General features: G+C 44.3%; 1 protein-coding gene across 4 annotated transcripts in view; it reads left to right on the forward strand.

Moving 5' to 3' along the window:
- Positions 1-15,915, forward strand: part of LOC142911115 (hydroxylysine kinase-like) — a 31,707-nt gene extending 15,792 nt beyond the window's left edge. For all 4 annotated transcript variants that reach the window (XM_076060181.1, XM_076060180.1, XM_076060183.1 and 1 more), the window contains 5 exons: positions 2,420-2,746; positions 5,754-5,896; positions 12,098-12,278; positions 13,399-13,711; positions 14,574-15,915. In XM_076060181.1, the coding sequence (XP_075916296.1) occupies positions 2,692-2,746; positions 5,754-5,896; positions 12,098-12,278; positions 13,399-13,711; positions 14,574-14,748 (867 nt within the window). In that variant the 5' untranslated portion in view covers positions 2,420-2,691 and the 3' untranslated portion in view covers positions 14,749-15,915. The remainder of the gene's footprint in view (positions 1-2,419; positions 2,747-5,753; positions 5,897-12,097; positions 12,279-13,398; positions 13,712-14,573) is intronic.
- The last annotated feature ends 1,297 nt before the right edge of the window (positions 15,916-17,212 follow it).

The raw sequence follows: 17,212 nt of genomic DNA on the forward strand, positions 1-17,212 counted from the left end.
ATACACACACACACATCTCATACACACACACATCTCATACACACACACATCTCATACACACACACGCATCTCATACACACACACACATCTCATACACACACACACACATCTCATACACACATGCATCTCATACACACACACACATCTCATACACACACACGCATCTCATACACACACACACTCGCATGCATCTCATACACACACACAAAGACAAAGACCCCCGTATAGCCTCAACAGACTCGGGGCAATGGCTGGGAGCCAACACCTATGAAGGCCGGCCCAGCACACGATGGGGTGGGTGGCCAAACACCACGCCCGGCCGCATTTGTCTCCCAAGTGGCGATGTTCACACCCTGCACCAAGTACTCATTTAAGGCTGAGTTGACTTCAAAGACGGAAACAGGAATACTTCTTCACAATTATGGCAAATCGCCTGATGAAGCTGGTTGTAATAATCAGTGAAACGTCATACTCTAATGGTAAATGTTCTGGGTTTACTATCCAATACACCAGTGTGCTGAAGCAGTAACTAATTGGCACGTTTTGTTTACGTGAAATATGCTCTGACTTTAACATAGCTATTTCTGTGACCAGTTACAAGCTAATCACTCAGCTATTTCAATGCTAAATTCTATGCTAATTCCTTTGTCAAGGGGTACCTCTGCAGATGTGTATACTTTAACTTAGCTATTTCAATGAGCCATTTCAATGCTAAATTATATGCGAATTCCTTTGTCAAGGCGCTTTGTGTTTTTCTTCTCACACAGCTTAAAGGTCGTGATCTAAGCGTGGCTTCTCTCACTCCAGCGCTGTCCTCCAGACAGTCTCGTCCCTTCACCTGATGAAGGCCGCTTGTGTTGTGGCCGAAACGTCGTGATTTTTTGTTATTTTATTTTCACCTACGTGACTTTACCCAATAGAACCAAAGAGTATATTTTATACTTTTTGCATTGTTTACAGTCTGGAAGCTACCCACATGGGAAATTTAAAGTTGTTGCATGTCGGGAAGTATGCTAAACATTTCGAACAGACACACATAATCACAAATTTCCCTTTTATATATACAGACGAAGGGGTGGGTGACAGCACCACGCCCGGCCGCCTTTGTGTCCCCAGTGGCGATGTTCACACACCACAGCAATTACTCGTTTTAGGCTGAGTCGATCTAGGGGAGGCCCAGGAGCGGTTGAAATAATCGTCACCGGTGGTGGCAGTGAGCGGGAATTGAACTCGGGTTGCCGGGTTCGTAGCGCAGTGCGCTAACCACTACACTAATTCGTTACGCTTCCACATGCGTGGATCACGTGACAGATTTGACGTCACAGCTCACTTGCCGTGCAAAAAAATGCATTATTGAGCTCCCCCCCCCCCTCCTCCCCCCAGAAAAAACACAAAAGTGTATTTTAATATTTTTTGCGTGGTGTACAGTCTGGAAAGTACCCACATGGCAAATTTCAAGTTTGTTGCATGTCGGGAAGTACGCTAAACATTTTTAACAGACACACATAATCACAACTTTGCCTTTTACATATGTATGGAGATAATTTCGGCCAGGGCTGCCCTGTGTCAGCGACTCTGAAAAACCTGCTGACACCCGGCACACCACGTCCCGTGTGTACCTTTCGCTATCGCCGTGGCTACCGGGGCTGTGCTGCCCACTCCACTTCGCACCAGCGACCCGGAAAATATTCAGTGACAGATTAAGCCCTGATTATTATTCACACAATTACACATCCAGTGGAATTTGAACACGTGATTTTGTGCTTACGGGACAAGGTGTTTACTCGGTGGGCCATAGCTGCAGCTCCCCAATGCTGCATAAACCCATGGTTCTTGTTATAATTCCAGTTACAGTAATGCTACTTTATCAGGCACTGGCTGTATTTCCACTGAAATACACAAGGAGAATTCTCTGTTATTACGAATCTTATATCTGACATGTTTAAGTGGTGCTTTTCTGTTCGGTGAAATGTGTTGCTATTAAATGTGATGCGAGCAAAGAGACGTGTTTATTGATCGCTGATCGATCGATTGACTTCATGGCCAAGCGGTAGCGCGTTGCAGATGTTTGTGGTACGAGTCCCACGACCGCCCCGGTTAACGCTGTGGGTGTATGAACTGTAAATATTGCGCACTGTCTGCTTCACAGTCGGATGCTAAAGATCTCGGAGATGTAATTTAAATAAGTAGTATGCCACGTGTGTCGGCACAACTCTGTAAATGCGACAACTACTGTGGGCTGTCCGTGAAGCGTAGCGCCTCCAGGGTGTAGCCTCGTGTGTACTCTGAGCTTGTTTCGCACCGTACGTAGCCAACCGTGCTCATCGGAGGCGCCTTGCGCTGCACGAATGGAGCGAACGCCAACGTGCACTCGCAAAACCCAAAAGCTTTTTGATTGCCCTCGTTTTGTCCGTTGAAGACGATGCAAGCCGCGCCGCAGGACGATGGCCGCGAGCACGAGAAGCCGTGCCTCAGCGAGTCCCGCGCGGCGGAGCTGGTGGAGCGCCTCTACGGGGTGAGCGTGGCGGGGGTGAGCCCGCTGGCGAGCTACGTCGACCAGAACTACCGCGTGCTGGCGCGCGACGGTCGCCAGTTCGTGCTCAAGGTCACCAACACGTGGGACAGCCAGCGGCCGCAGATGCTCGAGGTGCAGATGGCTATGATGAGGTTCCTGCGGGAGAGGGGCTTCCCATGCAGGAGGTGGTGGACAACATCAGCGGGAAGATCATGTCGCTCGAGAGCATCGGTGAGCTGCGCCTGCGTGGGTCCCGGGAGCAGAGACATTGGAGAAGAGATGTACATAATACTAAATCTTGTTCTACTTGATGTGCGTCTCCATCTCCCTTTGTCTCCCCCTACATGCTAAGGCCTCGGCACAGAGACCCTATCTCTCTGTGCTCCGTACGTTGTGTCTCTCTTTGTGTCTCTGTGTGAACTCCCTTCTACTTAGGTGTCTGTATATATATCTGCGGTTCTATGTTTCCTCTCTCTCTCTTAAATTTAGCTCTTCTATGCCTGATGATGATTGCTTGCGTTGCAATCGAAACGTCGTATGCTATTATGTAATTTTATTATTATTTCTTATTTCTACGTGACTTTACTGAAAAAAACCAAAGAGTCATTCCTGCAGTCACGAAAGTGACAAATCAAGTTTAATAGATGTACAGTGCAGTACAATTGATTTTGCTGCAACTGAACTCTGGCCCCCACAACATAGCACCACGCAGCAGCCTGTGATGCCTGTTTAATGCACGATTGTCACCCATAGAAGCCCTAATCCAGGCTCAACCTGCTTAGCTTTCAGATCTTATGATAGGGCACATTCCAGGTGATTTAGTCATAGGCTGATAGTAATCATACGAACACAGCATTGGTTTATACTTGCAAAGACAACGATCAATATCCGAGCATGAGGCGGTGGTATAATACTGGGTCGCACTCCACTGACGATAAGTGATGTAAAAGGATCATACTTTTTAGTTTTTGTGAGGTTGGTGGATGTAACGCACTGCTTGTTGGTACTGGCCCAAGGTCCACATTGTGATATTTTGTAAATTCTTCATATATATTAAAAAAACAATGTTTGGTGTGTGGGATGAAACTGGAATGACTGCTCACAGCAAAGCCACACGGACGAGACGATAACATCTGTGGTGAGAGATCAGAAGCACACTTGCTGTTTTCTCATCTACTGACCTGCAGGTTGGTAGATATAATGTTTGTACAGTTCACCGACGCCGCCATTCGCCAACTGCACAGTGTGTTCCACCTCCCCACACCTCCGATGAGCACGGTTGGCTACGTACGTATGGTGCGAAAGAATTTCAACATACTTACAAAACCTAAATCGTAATTTTTGTTTCTGCTTATCTTCCCACGAGACCCTGAGAAGCAAACGTCAAACTCTTTGCATCGAGTTCCGGATTGGCTGACAAGGGGAACACGTCAAACCAAAACCATGTATTACATGAACAAGCATAGACGGGAAAGATATGTCACAAGCGATATATTGTAGAGATATGAGAGAGATTTATTCATGATAAAGGTTTTTGGGTGAGATCGCGTTATTTATAAATGTGTCATAACCCTCCACCACCCGACATAGCCAAACAGTAAAAAAATGTGTCACGTTGACAACAGACAAAATAGTTCACTACTTTAGCCCACCGGTGTGATGAAGAGTGAATCCACAACATTTACAATATTTGAATACGACGTTTCGCTGGTAATTACATCCAGCATCATCAGGCAATTCGCCAGAATGGTGAAGCCCTCACTTGCTCCTGGTCTTAAATAGAGCAGCAGGGTCATGTCATCATTTAACTCATTCAGAGAGAGATTTAATCAGAAATATGATATTTATATGGAAGAGATAGGAGAAAGATCTATCCGCAAGAGGAGAGATTTAGAGAAATGCAAACATGTCGATACAGAGCTTATCTCTCCCCCACACCCACTTCGACCTGCATCGCATCACTTCTATTAATATTATTATTATTGTAATCATCATCGTTACACTTGTTTTCACAGCAGAGCCTCACTGAATATCGGGAGGGTCTTGTCAAACTTTTCAGTTGGGGGGCGGGCGTGGGGGCGACGGTTGTCGTGTGTAATTTCAAGTGAGTATTGCTGACTGAGACATGTACTTAATTAGTTCCTGTAAGGCGTGGCGGGATAGTTGTCCTGTAGACCAGAATGAATTAATTTTGGTGGTTCGGGCTTGGCCCACGGGCTGTAGTTGGGACAACACTGGGCTGCTAAACATTTGTAAAGCAAAGTGCTTCATAGCTCATCAGATTCCTCCAGTAAAAGTACATATTCTGATTATAATGCCTGGGCTAGCAGCGCTCCTTTAAACCCAGGCTCGGGGTTCATCGCGTGAGCTGACATCACCGCCCAACGCCGTGTTTGGAATGCGAAGATCACGGAAAGCCGCTGACCCTTATATTTACGTGATGGAACGAGCGATAAAAGTCGCCTCCTGATGCAGATGGGCCCCCATTCACCCTGCTCCTAAGTAATTTGCTCAAGCTGAACCCAGGGAATTCAGCTAGACTCGTGTGCTGACGTATCCATTCTGGCCCGAACCTGGGCGAATTGCCCGCGGTTCCGGTCAGCGTGCGCTAAGGCACGAGGGTTGCATGCCACGTTGCAACTTTGGCCGATGCCTTACGCATGGGTGTGGCGAGGTATTATTCCTCTCAAATGCTTTATTTAGCTATAGCGGTTTAGACAACAAGGCCATATAGGAATGCGAATTTCGGAATGCGTTCGTGTTATTAATTTCTGCGTTAATAGTACCGTGAAAGAAAGTCATGAGAAAAAAATCACTCCAATTTACTATTTTTTTTGGGGGGGGGGGGGGGAACAGAAATACTCGTTTCAAGTTGCTTGAGAGATTGGCGTTTTAAAGACTACACGAATTTTATGTGCGTTATATATCGGACTTGGCACGTTCATTATTGTTATTAACCATTTAATGCTGAGCAGCAAATTGTCGCTTAATTTCCTAAAAAAAGAATAGTAGCCTTGGCTATCAGTTGAGCAATTCATTAGAGACCCTGTGTAGTATAGCACGTGGGTAATGAACACAGGGCGCAAAGTGGTGAGTTGACACTTTGGCCAGACCTTGGAGGTTCCGATATCAGCTTCCGAACAGCTTTTTATGTTCCAGCAAAAGGAAGCGACGGTGAGATTTCACTAACCGTGGTGACCTCTTGACCTCGGTGGCGACTCCTGCTGTGAATTCTCAGACTGCGGCGAAGGAGAGAAGGAGTTCAACGTGCGGCTGCTCACGAACCTGCCCGGCGTGCTGCTGTCCAGGGTGCTGGTGGATGGCAGCCTGTACTACCAGGTGGGCAAGCTGGCAGCGAGCATCCACCAAGCCCTGCAGCAGGTACGAGCGCACGAGCGCCTCTTGACAGGTGACGTGAGACTGCAGGGATTCATATTCTTGTTGCTTTCGGTAAAGTCACCACGTAGAGGGGGAAACAATAAAATAATAAAAAATATAAAACAATAAAATTCTCACGACGTTTCGACTGCAACACAAGCAATCGTCATCAGGTGTGAAAACCACAACAAGGAAATTTGAAAAAAAAAATTATTGCTGTGGTTTTCACGCCTGATGATGATTGCTTGTGTTGCAGTCGAAACGTGAAAATTCTATTGTTTATATTTGTTTTATTTTATTGTTTCCCTTCTACGTGACTTTACCGAAAGAAACAAGAATATGAGAATATTCGCCAAAGTAAAAAGCCAAAAAAGAAATAACTTGCAAATTACTTCATTGGGAAATGCGGAGCGATAGTTTCCCCAACCCCTTACTGCGACAATCTTAAAAAAAAACTCTTGAGTTTCGGCGAGCCTTTTCTCTCGGTAAGCAAGTGTAATGTGACGTAACGAGCCCACTTGCTCGGAACGTACGCAGCTGTTCATAATTAGCAACGTGAGAGTCCTTCCAAGTGATCGAATGACTGGTTTTCAAGCGGCGTATTTTTGGTTTAACATGTAGGCTTTCGAGACCAATATTATTCATAATAAAGGTTTTTGGGTTAGATCGCGTTTATTTATAAATGTGTCGTAACCCTCCACTACCCGACACGGCCAATCAGCAAAAAAAGTGTCACGTTGACAAAAAGACAAATAATTCACTACTTTAGCCCACCGGTGTGTTGAAGAGTGAATCCACATTTACAGTTTGAGTACGACGTTTCACTGGTAATTACATCCAGCATCATCGGGCAATTCTCCAGAATGGTAAAGCCCTCGCTTGCTCCCGGTTTTATATAGAGCAGCAGGGTGACGTCATCACTTAACTCATATCAGCTTCAGTGATTAGAGGCGGAGGGGGGGGTATTGTAATTATATAATCGATTAGTAATCAGTCATTGGTTATGATTAGTAATGAGTTGTAGATTAGTAATTCTTTCCATCAAAATGTAATGTGTATTATTTAATAATATGCTTCCAGGCCGCACTAAGCCTGTAGCTGTCAGAGCGATTAAAGTTATTCTTGTTCCTCTCAATTTCAATGGATTCTCAAATTAGTCTTTGCCAGTAATAATTAGTTTTACACACCACTGCAACGTTGTCAAAGTCAATTCAGTGTCCTTGTTGACAAGCATGTTCTGCCACTGCCGACAGTTGTGTTTGAGATAATTTAATATTTCTCTGATGTTCTTTTAGTCTTACGCTGATGTTACGTCCCGTCTGTCCAATGTAGCAGCTGCCACATAAACAATGAATCCGATATACACCTTCTGTTGATAATTTAGGTAATGCGTCTTTAGTCCCAGATGCTAGTTTTTTTTTTATTTTGTGTACTGTACCAAATCTTGCTTTTGCAAAACACGGGCTAATTTGTCAGTTACTCCCGAGATATATGGATTTTTTATTGTTTTAACAATCTGGTCGCTTTCAGCAGTATTGCTTTGCAATCGTGATTTGGCATTCAGTGCTCTGTTAATTTGAGCATTATTGTAGCCATTCTGTCATAGTGCGTCTTTAACGTGGTTAACCTCTCTCACTAGACTCTCACCATCTGACACTGTTTTAGCCCGATGTATGAGCGTCTTGATAAGAGAGGATTTCTGAGCTGGATGATGATGTGATTCTGCATTCAGATAGGTATCAGTGTGCGTTTGCTTTCTGTAAACGCTGTGTGTTATTTTACCGTTTAGGCCATGTCCAAGCAAAATATCTAGGAATGGGAGTGTGTTATTCACCTCCATTTCCATGGTGAATTGGATGGCCGGGTTTTGTGCATTGAGATGATTTAGAAAATCATTCAGTGTATCTTTAGCATGTGGCCAGACAACCAAAGTGTCACCCACATATCTAAACCAAAAGGATGGTTTTAATGTGCTCGAGGCAAGTGCTCTTATTTCAAAGTTTTCCATGTACAAATTTGCTGTAGCAGGGGATAAAGAAGAACCCATTGCTGCTCATTCCTTTTGTTTAAAGAAATTCCCTCTCCATAAGAAGTAAGTGTTATTTAAACAATGGCCAGCAAGTTTCGGAATATCTTTTGGTAAACCGGTATTCTTTACTAGTGTATCAAGTAATTTAAGCGATTCGTCCACTGGAACCTTAGTGAATAGAGAAATCACATCAAAACTTACCAGAATATCATCAGGAGTAAGTTTAATATCTTTAAGCACATTCACAAGATGTTCTGAATTTATTTTTTTATGAATGAAGATGTCCTACCGATGTAGGGCTGTATTTGTTGGGTTATATATTTTGCTAATTGATATGTGGCAGAGCCAATTGTACTGACTATGGGTCGTAATGGGATGCCGATTTTATGAATCTTTGGTAGCCCATAGATTCTAGGTGGTTTTGAGGCCCTTGGCTTAATTTGGTATTGCTCATTTTTAGGGATTAATGAATTTGCAATTATTGCAGTGGTCTTACGTTCTAAAGTATTAGTTGGATCTCGTTTAATTTTAATGTAGGTACTTTCCTCTAGTAAATTTCTAATTTTATTATCATAATCGGCTCGTGACATCACTACAGTAGTGCGGCCTTTATCAGCTGCTAGGATTTGGATATCCTTGTTTACACGCAGCTCTCTTAAGGCTTTTGCCTCGTTAGAGCTAATATTTACTTTTGGAACTTTGCTATTCTCAATTATTTTAGCAATCTCATGTCTAGTCATCTCTGCCTCATTATGTGGAAGGAGTCTAACTGCTGATTCTACCTCAGCAATTATCTCATCCACTGGAATTGTGTGTGGGGTAACGGCAAAGTTAAGGCCTTTAGAAAGGATAGAGACCATGTCACCGGTTAATACAGTGTTAGTCAAGTTCAGTACGGTTTTGTTTTTAAATTTTTGGTTTTCAGTAGGGATTTGTTTATTATGTAGTCTAGAAAATGTATTAATTTGGTTAGTTTTTGTTAGTTTAAACACATTATGAGCCGATTGTTGTGTTATGTTATCGATTATATTCCAATAATGCATAGATACACTATTGCTTATATCTAAGTGTAACTGCTTTAGCGATTCCGAAATGTAAGATAATTCACTCCTATTGTGCTGTATTCTCTCTATTAATAATAATTCGCTAGCTTTGTGTAGTATTTGGTTAGCTTTAGAAGACTTTATGTGATGTGTTATTTTAACTGCGTTTGGTATTACCTTTGAATCTCTGCACCTTTTGAGGAACGCCAGTGAAGATATCAATTTCATCCGCTTAATGCGGAGCTTCTCCAATTTTCTGGTTTTAAGAAAAGTATCCTCCCCATAGAAGTTAGTCAGTTTAACATGTAGGCTTTCGCGACCAATATTATTCATAATAAAGGTTTTTGGGTTAGATCGCGTTTATTTATAAATGTGTCGTAACCCTCCACCACCGGACACGGCCAATCAGCAAAAAAAGTGTCACGTTGACAAAAATACAAATAATTCACTACTTTAGCCCACCGGTGTGTTGAAGAGTGAATCCACATTTACAGTTTGAGTACGACGTTTCGCTGGTAAATACATCCAGCATCATCGGGCAATTCGCCAGAATGGTAAAGCCCTCGCTTGCTCCCGGTTTTATATAGAGCAGCAGGGTGACGTCATCACTTAACTCATATCAGGTGCAGTGATTAGAGGCGGAGGGGGGGGTATTGTAATTATATAATCGATTAGTAATCAGTCATTGGTTATGATTAGTAATGAGTTGTAGATTAGTAATTCTTTAAATCAAAATGTAATGTGTATTATTTAATAATACGCTTCCAGGCCGCACTAAGCCTGTAGCTGTCAGAGCGATTAAAGTTATTCTTGTTCCTCTCAATTTCAATGGATTCTCTAATTAGTCTTTGCCAGTAATAATTAGTTTTACACACCACTGCAACATTGTCAAAATCATTTGACTGTCCTTGTTGACAAGCATGTTCTGCCACTGCCGACAGTTGTGTTTGAGATAATTTAATATTTCTCTGATGTTCTTTTAGTCTTACGCTGATGTTACGTCCCGTCTGCCCAATGTAGCAGCTGCCACATAAACAATTAATCCGATATACACCTTCTGTTGATAGTTAGGTAATGCGTCTTTAGTGCAAGATACTAGTTTTTGAATTTTGTGTACTGTACCAAATCTTACTGTAATGTTTTGCTTTTGCAAAACACAAAATAACACAGCGTTTACAGAAATCAAATGCACACTGATGCCTATCTGAATGCAGAATCACATCATCATCCAGCTCAGAAATCCTCTCTTATCAAGATGCTCATACATCGGGCTAAAACAGTGTCAGATGGTGAGAGTCTAGTGAGAGAGATTAAACACGTTAAAGACGCACTACGACAGAATGGCTACAATAATGCTCAAATTAACAGAGCACTAAATGCCAAATCACGATTGCAAAGCAATACTGCTGAAAGCGACCAGATTGTTAAAACAATAAAAATTCCATATATCTCAGGAGTAACTGACAAATTAGCCCGTGTTTTGCAAAAGCAAAACATTACAGTAAGATTTGGTACAATACACAAAATTCAAAAACTAGTATCTTGCACTAAAGACGCATTACCTAACTATCAACAGAAGGTGTATATCGGATTAATTGTTTATGTGGCAGCTGCTACATTGGGCAGACGGGACGTAACATCAGCGTAAGACTAAAAGAACATCAGAGAAATATTAAATTATCTCAAACACAACTGTCGGCAGTGGCAGAACATGCTTGTCAACAAGGACACTCAATTGATTTTGACAATGTTGCAGTGGTGTGTAAAACTAATTATTACTGGCAAAGACTAATTAGAGAATCCATTGAAATTGAGAGGAACAAGAATAACTTTAATCGCTCTGACAGCTACAGGCTTAGTGCGGCCTGGAAGCGTATTATTAAATAATACACATTACATTTTGATTTAAAGAATTACTAATCTACAACTCATTACTAATCATAACCAATGACTGATTACTAATCGATTATATAATTACAATACCCCCCCCTCCGCCTCTAATCACTGCACCTGATATGAGTTAAGTGATGACGTCACCCTGCTGCTCTATATAAAACCGGGAGCAAGCGAGGGCTTTACCATTCTGGCTAATTGCCCGATGATGCTGGATGTATTTACCAGCGAAACGTCGTACTCAAACTGTAAATGTGGATTCACTCTTCAACACACCGGTGGGCTAAAGTAGTGAATTATTTGTCTTTTTGTCAACGTGACACTTTTTTTTGCTGATTGGCCGTGTCGGGTGGTGGAGGGTTACGACACATTTATAAATAAACGCGATCTAACCCATAAACCTTTATTATGAACAACGTATTTTTGTTGTTTCCCCCCCAAATTTTATTCCAAGCGTCGGGGTGGAGCGGTGGCGCAGTTGTGCGCACACTGCGCTACGAACCCGGCCACCTGAGTTTTATTTCCGGCCACGGCTAACATTCGTGGCAAGTGATATCTGAACCAGTCCTGCCCCCCCCCCACCCCCCCTTGTCCTCTATCCTTCACCAACCTACACTGACCAGTTTGGCGAAGTATGGTCAAACACCCTACATGACCAACACTGAATACGGCAGTGCCTTGATAAGGGCTGTATGAGTTGTGCTAATTGGTGCCATGTCATGAGATGGAAAAAAACATCTCATTCTGTGCATCACCTCTGGTTAGAGAATGGCCCACAGAAGGTGATCTCACAAAACTACTTCTCAGATCCATTCAAGTGTCCTGTTATTCACAAATACCAATCAAACATTTGCCAGCCGCACGCAGGACTTGGGCAGCCCCACCCTCAGCTGCATAATAAGTCTAGATTTTTAGCTTTCGTGACTGCAAGGATTCATACTCTTTGGTTTTTTCGGTAAAGTCACGTAGGTAAAACTATAAAATGATAGAATGAAAAAAAATGTAGTTTTTTCATTTATTCTTTTATTTTATAGTTTTACCTACGTGACTTTACCGAAAAAAACCGAAGAGAAAATAATAAGTCAAGGAGAACATCTTTTCTGAAACGAAGACTATCCTTTGCTAGCTTGACGTTTTGCTGCCTTTAACTTACATGTGTACTCAACTGGCCAATGCTATGTTAATCTCGTATTGCATTTTTTGTCATCTTACCGCCTTCGTTTTTAAACATCTGCATAGTTTGAGCACCCGTTCCTGCACTCCCTGCAACGAGACGATTTCATCTGGAACCTATCAAACACCCACCTGCTCGAGTCCTACCTCTTCACTCTGGACGGCGACCCCAACCAGGGTCTGGTCAGGGAGGTCATCGCCAAGTTCCGCGAGGAGATCCAACCCAACCTGCACAAGTTTACCAGATGTACGCTCGCCTCGCAGCTTCACCCGGGACGTAGCTCCATGCCTCAGGGGGCGAGGGGCGCTTCAGGCCACCGACGAGGCCTTGAAGCCACGACGGGTGCCGCGTACGTGTGTACGTTGAACTTCTTTTGCACCGTACGTAGCCAACCGTGCTAATCGGAGGTGCGGGGGAAGGACAACAAACTAAACACAAAAAATCAGTTCAAAAATAAATTAGTGTTCAATCTAGGTTTAAAAGTGCATAGCTCCAGTGCCTTCCTAATATCGGAAAGAAGAGCTTTTCAGACGGCCGCAGAAGTGCATCTGAAAGCGCGCGATGCGGTGACCGTCTTTGTTTGTTCGATGGTTAGCCAAAAGCCGCTGCGAGGATCACCCGAGTTCGCATGATGGTTTATGCTGCTTGACGAGATCAGCAAGGTATTGTGATTCATTTGTGGCAAGCATTTTCTTTGCAATGTGCTTTACGTGATTACTTTTACCCAGCATACACAGATGCATTACAAGGCATGCATGTAATGGGGAACACTCGCACAGACACTGATCACAGGTGAAATCAAATGACAGGGTTATTACATTCAGACTACCAAATCATTTTTCAATGCATGCTAAATTGTGTTCAACAGTTTTTGTTACACATATACTCTTAATAATAATGTACAGCCCTTTGTCAATGCACTATCTGGACGAAGGCTTTCCCAGGCTGTGTAGGGTCATGGGGGTTGTTTTGCCACCTTCACCATGCTGGTCGGTGAGGATGTAGGTAGGATCCCAGGACTGGTTCAGATATCAGTGATGTTCTCCATGGCCGGGAATCAAGGGCTCGTGATGCGGTGTGCATACCACTACACACCGCTCCATATCTCGCCCCCGTGCAGGGTTGTACGACGCTGGTGGGTTATTGTAATTCTGTGCCTTTGAAGGCAGGAGAAGAAGTTGGTGATTCACTGAGACTCTGCGGGGGCCATTCTTAGACTCGCACACGCGGCTTGCGCAACCCCAATCGTGCAGCCGGAATAAAAACGTCACGGGCACGAACGATGACGACGGCGACGAGGGGAGGACGGTCAACAATAAAAGACAACGGACGAAATCAAATTCGACGTTTTCCCCCCTCGCCGCAGGCATAATCCATGGTGACTTCAATGACGACAACATCCTGGTGCAGGAGGTGGCCGCAGGAAGCGAGCAGCAGCAGCAGCAGCAGGGGCCCAAGTCGGCGGAGGGAGCGCCGCGGCACCGCGTCTCTGGCATTGTGGACCTCAACTCGATGATGTTCGGCTACCACGTGTACGACCTGGCCATAGCCATCATGTACATGATGGTGGAGAGCGGCGAGGCGATGGAGGCCGGGGGTCACGTCCTGGCCGGCTACGAGAGCGTGCAGGCCCTCACCGAGGACGAGAGGAGGGCCGTTTACTTCCTGGTGGCGTGCAGGTAAGAGCGGAGGGGGGCCGGGGCAGTTCGGGTCGGGTCTGCCCGGATCGCCGTTGGCCGCATCGGGAAACGTTGGCTTCAAAAACCTGTGGCGGTTGCGTAACGAGAATTAATCCAGGTCTGGCGAGAATCCGATAAACTCGATGATTGTGCGGCAAAAAAAAAGTGCTTTATTTTCTTTGGTTCTTTCGGTAAAGTCACGTAGAATGAGAATAAAATAATAAATTGATAAAATAACAATAATATTCTCACGACGTTTCGGCCACAACACAAGCGGCCTTCATCAGGTGAAGGGACGAGACTGTCTGGTAGGACAGTCCAAAGAAGATGAATCATTGCAGTCACGAAAGCTTTAAATCGAAACGTGCTTTATTATTTATTTAAAGCTCTTCATCAGACCAATGATGAATGAAGGTCTTGCCAATGCCATGTCGATCGTCGCGGTAGTTGACCATACTTCACCATGCTGGTTAATGTGTGTTGGTGAACGGGGGGGATCAGTAACAGTTAAGACATAATAATGCTGATTACCATGATGTTGCTAACAGCACTTTTACGGATGCTGCTGATGACGGTGATGATGATTATAGAAAAGACACTCATAGCGATGTTGTTTACGATCATGTTGCTGATCACACTGCTGCTGCTGCTGGAGACGAGGAAGATGAAGACAGCGACTTTCCTTCTGCTGGCACTTCTGCTGCTGACCACGAGACTTGATCCAACTATGGCTGCAATTCCTGGACGCTAAAATCCCAGCCGATCAACAAGTCGGCAGCAAAAACCCTCTTGAATAACAAACGATATTAACCGTCACGACAGCAACGGCGACAACAACAACATGGTCTACTTTTCCCCGCAGGTTCTGCCAGTCGCTGGTCATGGCCCGCTACACGATCCTGCGATACCCGCAGAACGCCGACTACCTGCTGATAACGGCGCGCACCGGCTGGGTGAAGCTACGCGAGCTCTGGACCAGGGGCCTGGAGGACATGCAGAGGCTGTGGTCCGATATTGCGGCACGGTACAGAAACTAGAACCGCGGTGGAAATCGAGACGGACGGCGAGGAGAGAGAAGGGGGAGTTTGGGGTCGGGGGGGGCCCACCGTGAGACACGTCCTCCCACTCGCCCCACCGGTACCTCCCGAGGCTTCGCAAGGAACCGGTTTCAACTTGAACGTGGCGCCGTTGGTTTTGGACACGTGCGATCTTTGAATACGGAATCTGAAAAATGTGAATTGCTCATGCCAGGCACTTAATGCATAGGGGAGGTTTTTCGTAGCTTCAGGTTAGGAACGTATTGTTGCTGCATCCAGCGCTGTTGACAAAACGGCATTCACATGCGCATCCGTGGGTGATAATAATAATAATACTGTCAGAATATTTTTTTCCCGTTCATTTACTCAGGAAATCCTGACTGTTTCTGAGATTTTGTATTCATGAAGTTCCAGCGTTCAGATGTTCGACCAATTCCTTTGTAGCTTGTTTGGCTCGTGAGAGGAAACCGGAGTAACTCGGAGATTACCTGTGCATACGAAAGGTGGTGGGGGGGGTAACACTCGACAACTGCATAGATGTTTTATATTTTTATTATTTTATTGTTTCCCTGCTACGTGACTTTACAGAAAGAACCAAGAATATAAAAAGCGTCACCGTACACCGACATCTGTTGGCCAACTTGCAGCGCAAGGCATAAAACGTCTGCTTTTCCCAGACAGTCTTCAAATTAAGCACTAAACCCAGGCTCTTCCCCGGTTGAGCTTCAAAGATCTGACGAGATTTGGTGCATTCTGGGTTAATTTTGTTATTTTGTGAGTTGCAGTTGCATTCAGATATTTTTGTTAATCTAAACTACAGTTGACCTTAGAACCCTCAGACACGGGCGTGGGGAGTCCTGGCCTCGTGAAAGATCAGTCGACTTTCTTGCGTTGCCATGACCTTCCACTCGGCGGACTTTGGGAACGGTAGTGTGGTGGGGGTGGTGGGTGTTTGATGATTTTGCTGTAAAGGTTTCCTCTACAAAAGTGGGACACTCCTGGGTTTTGCCACCAAGTACTAAGTCATGTTTTGCAGAGGGGTCAAATACTTATTTCCCTCATTAAAATGCAAATCAATTTATAACATTTTTGACATGCGTTTTTCTGGATTTTTGTTGTTGTTATTCTGTCTCTCACTGTTCAAATAAACCTACCATGAAAATTTTAGACTGATCATTTCTTTGTCAGTGGGCAAACGTACAAAATCAGCAGGGGATCAAATACTTTTTTCCCTCACTGTAAGTTCGATTACAGGGAATGACTATAACATGAATTGGAAGTGATATCTGGACCCCTTCAAACAAACCGCATTGACCAGTGTGGTGCAGTATGGTGAAGCAACCCATATAATATGGGGAAAGGCATCATCCAGCAGTGGATTGATCTGAGGCTGTGAAAATTGGCTAAGCCTCGAATGCAGATGCACCACGTATACACTGCCGCCTCCTGTCTTATGCCATTGCCGACGAGAATGTTGCGTTCTCATACTAAATTAAAACTATTTTTTATTTTACCGGGGCCCACTGAGCTATAAAGCTCTTTTTTTTTAGAAGCGACCTGGCCACAAATTATAGCTCAACGAAGTGGCTTATCGTGTGAAAATTTCTAGCAGCCAAATACTCCAAACGCATGCTTCTGAATTGGGAGGGAAAAACCGGAGGACTCGGAGAAAAAGCCACACGATCAAGGGGAGAACATCCAAATATACAGCAGCAGGCATCAGTCGAGATCGAACCAACGACCTCCTGTATACCAGGCGAGATAGTTAACATCTGGCCACTGTGCTTGCAGCCCATCTTACCCGAGTGAATGTGAGCTTGCATTCTGTGCTCTGGTAACCCGAAAGTACACCGCCAGTTTTTCAGGTCGCCCTATCCGATGAGAGCGATCAAACACGAAGCGCGATTCTCAGAGACAGCAATAATATAATCCCATTCCTCTAGAATTACTGTCAGCTGTGCCCCTATGATAGGAAAGGTTATGCCACTCTTCAGAGGTATGGGGTGCTCTCCTTTCCTTCTCACCTCATCTATGCCAACCGTGTCACGATGTATTTATTTCAATTGTGCCTCTCGTTCGCCAGTCTGATTCTTCAGCTTGTGTACGTCTTGTATCGAGTAGGTGGTGTGGCCAACACCACGCCAAAGGGGCCGTCCATAAATGACGTCACGCACCTGGGGGGGGGGGGTGTCAGACATTTGTGACGATGCGTGACGAGGGGGGGGGGGTGATAAATGTGACGTCACATCAAAATGCGCAACTTTAAATAAATATAGACAACACGTTCCACTTAATTAAATAGACTTGTTAATAAATGTTTTCTCCTACAACATCAGAGTGCAGCGGCACAATAAATACGCACTACAATGACAATAGTTTAAAGCGATTTGAAGCATGTTTTATCTTTCGATTTAAAGCTTTCGTGACTGCAATGATTCATCTTCTTTGGTTCTTTCGGTAAAGT

Source organism: Petromyzon marinus, unplaced genomic scaffold, assembly GCF_048934315.1.
Source record: "Petromyzon marinus isolate PM22_M1 ecotype Great Lakes invasive population unplaced genomic scaffold, UKy_Petmar_22M1.pri1.0 PM_G_Scaffold_167, whole genome shotgun sequence".
Lineage (NCBI taxonomy): Eukaryota > Metazoa > Chordata > Hyperoartia > Petromyzontiformes > Petromyzontidae > Petromyzon > Petromyzon marinus.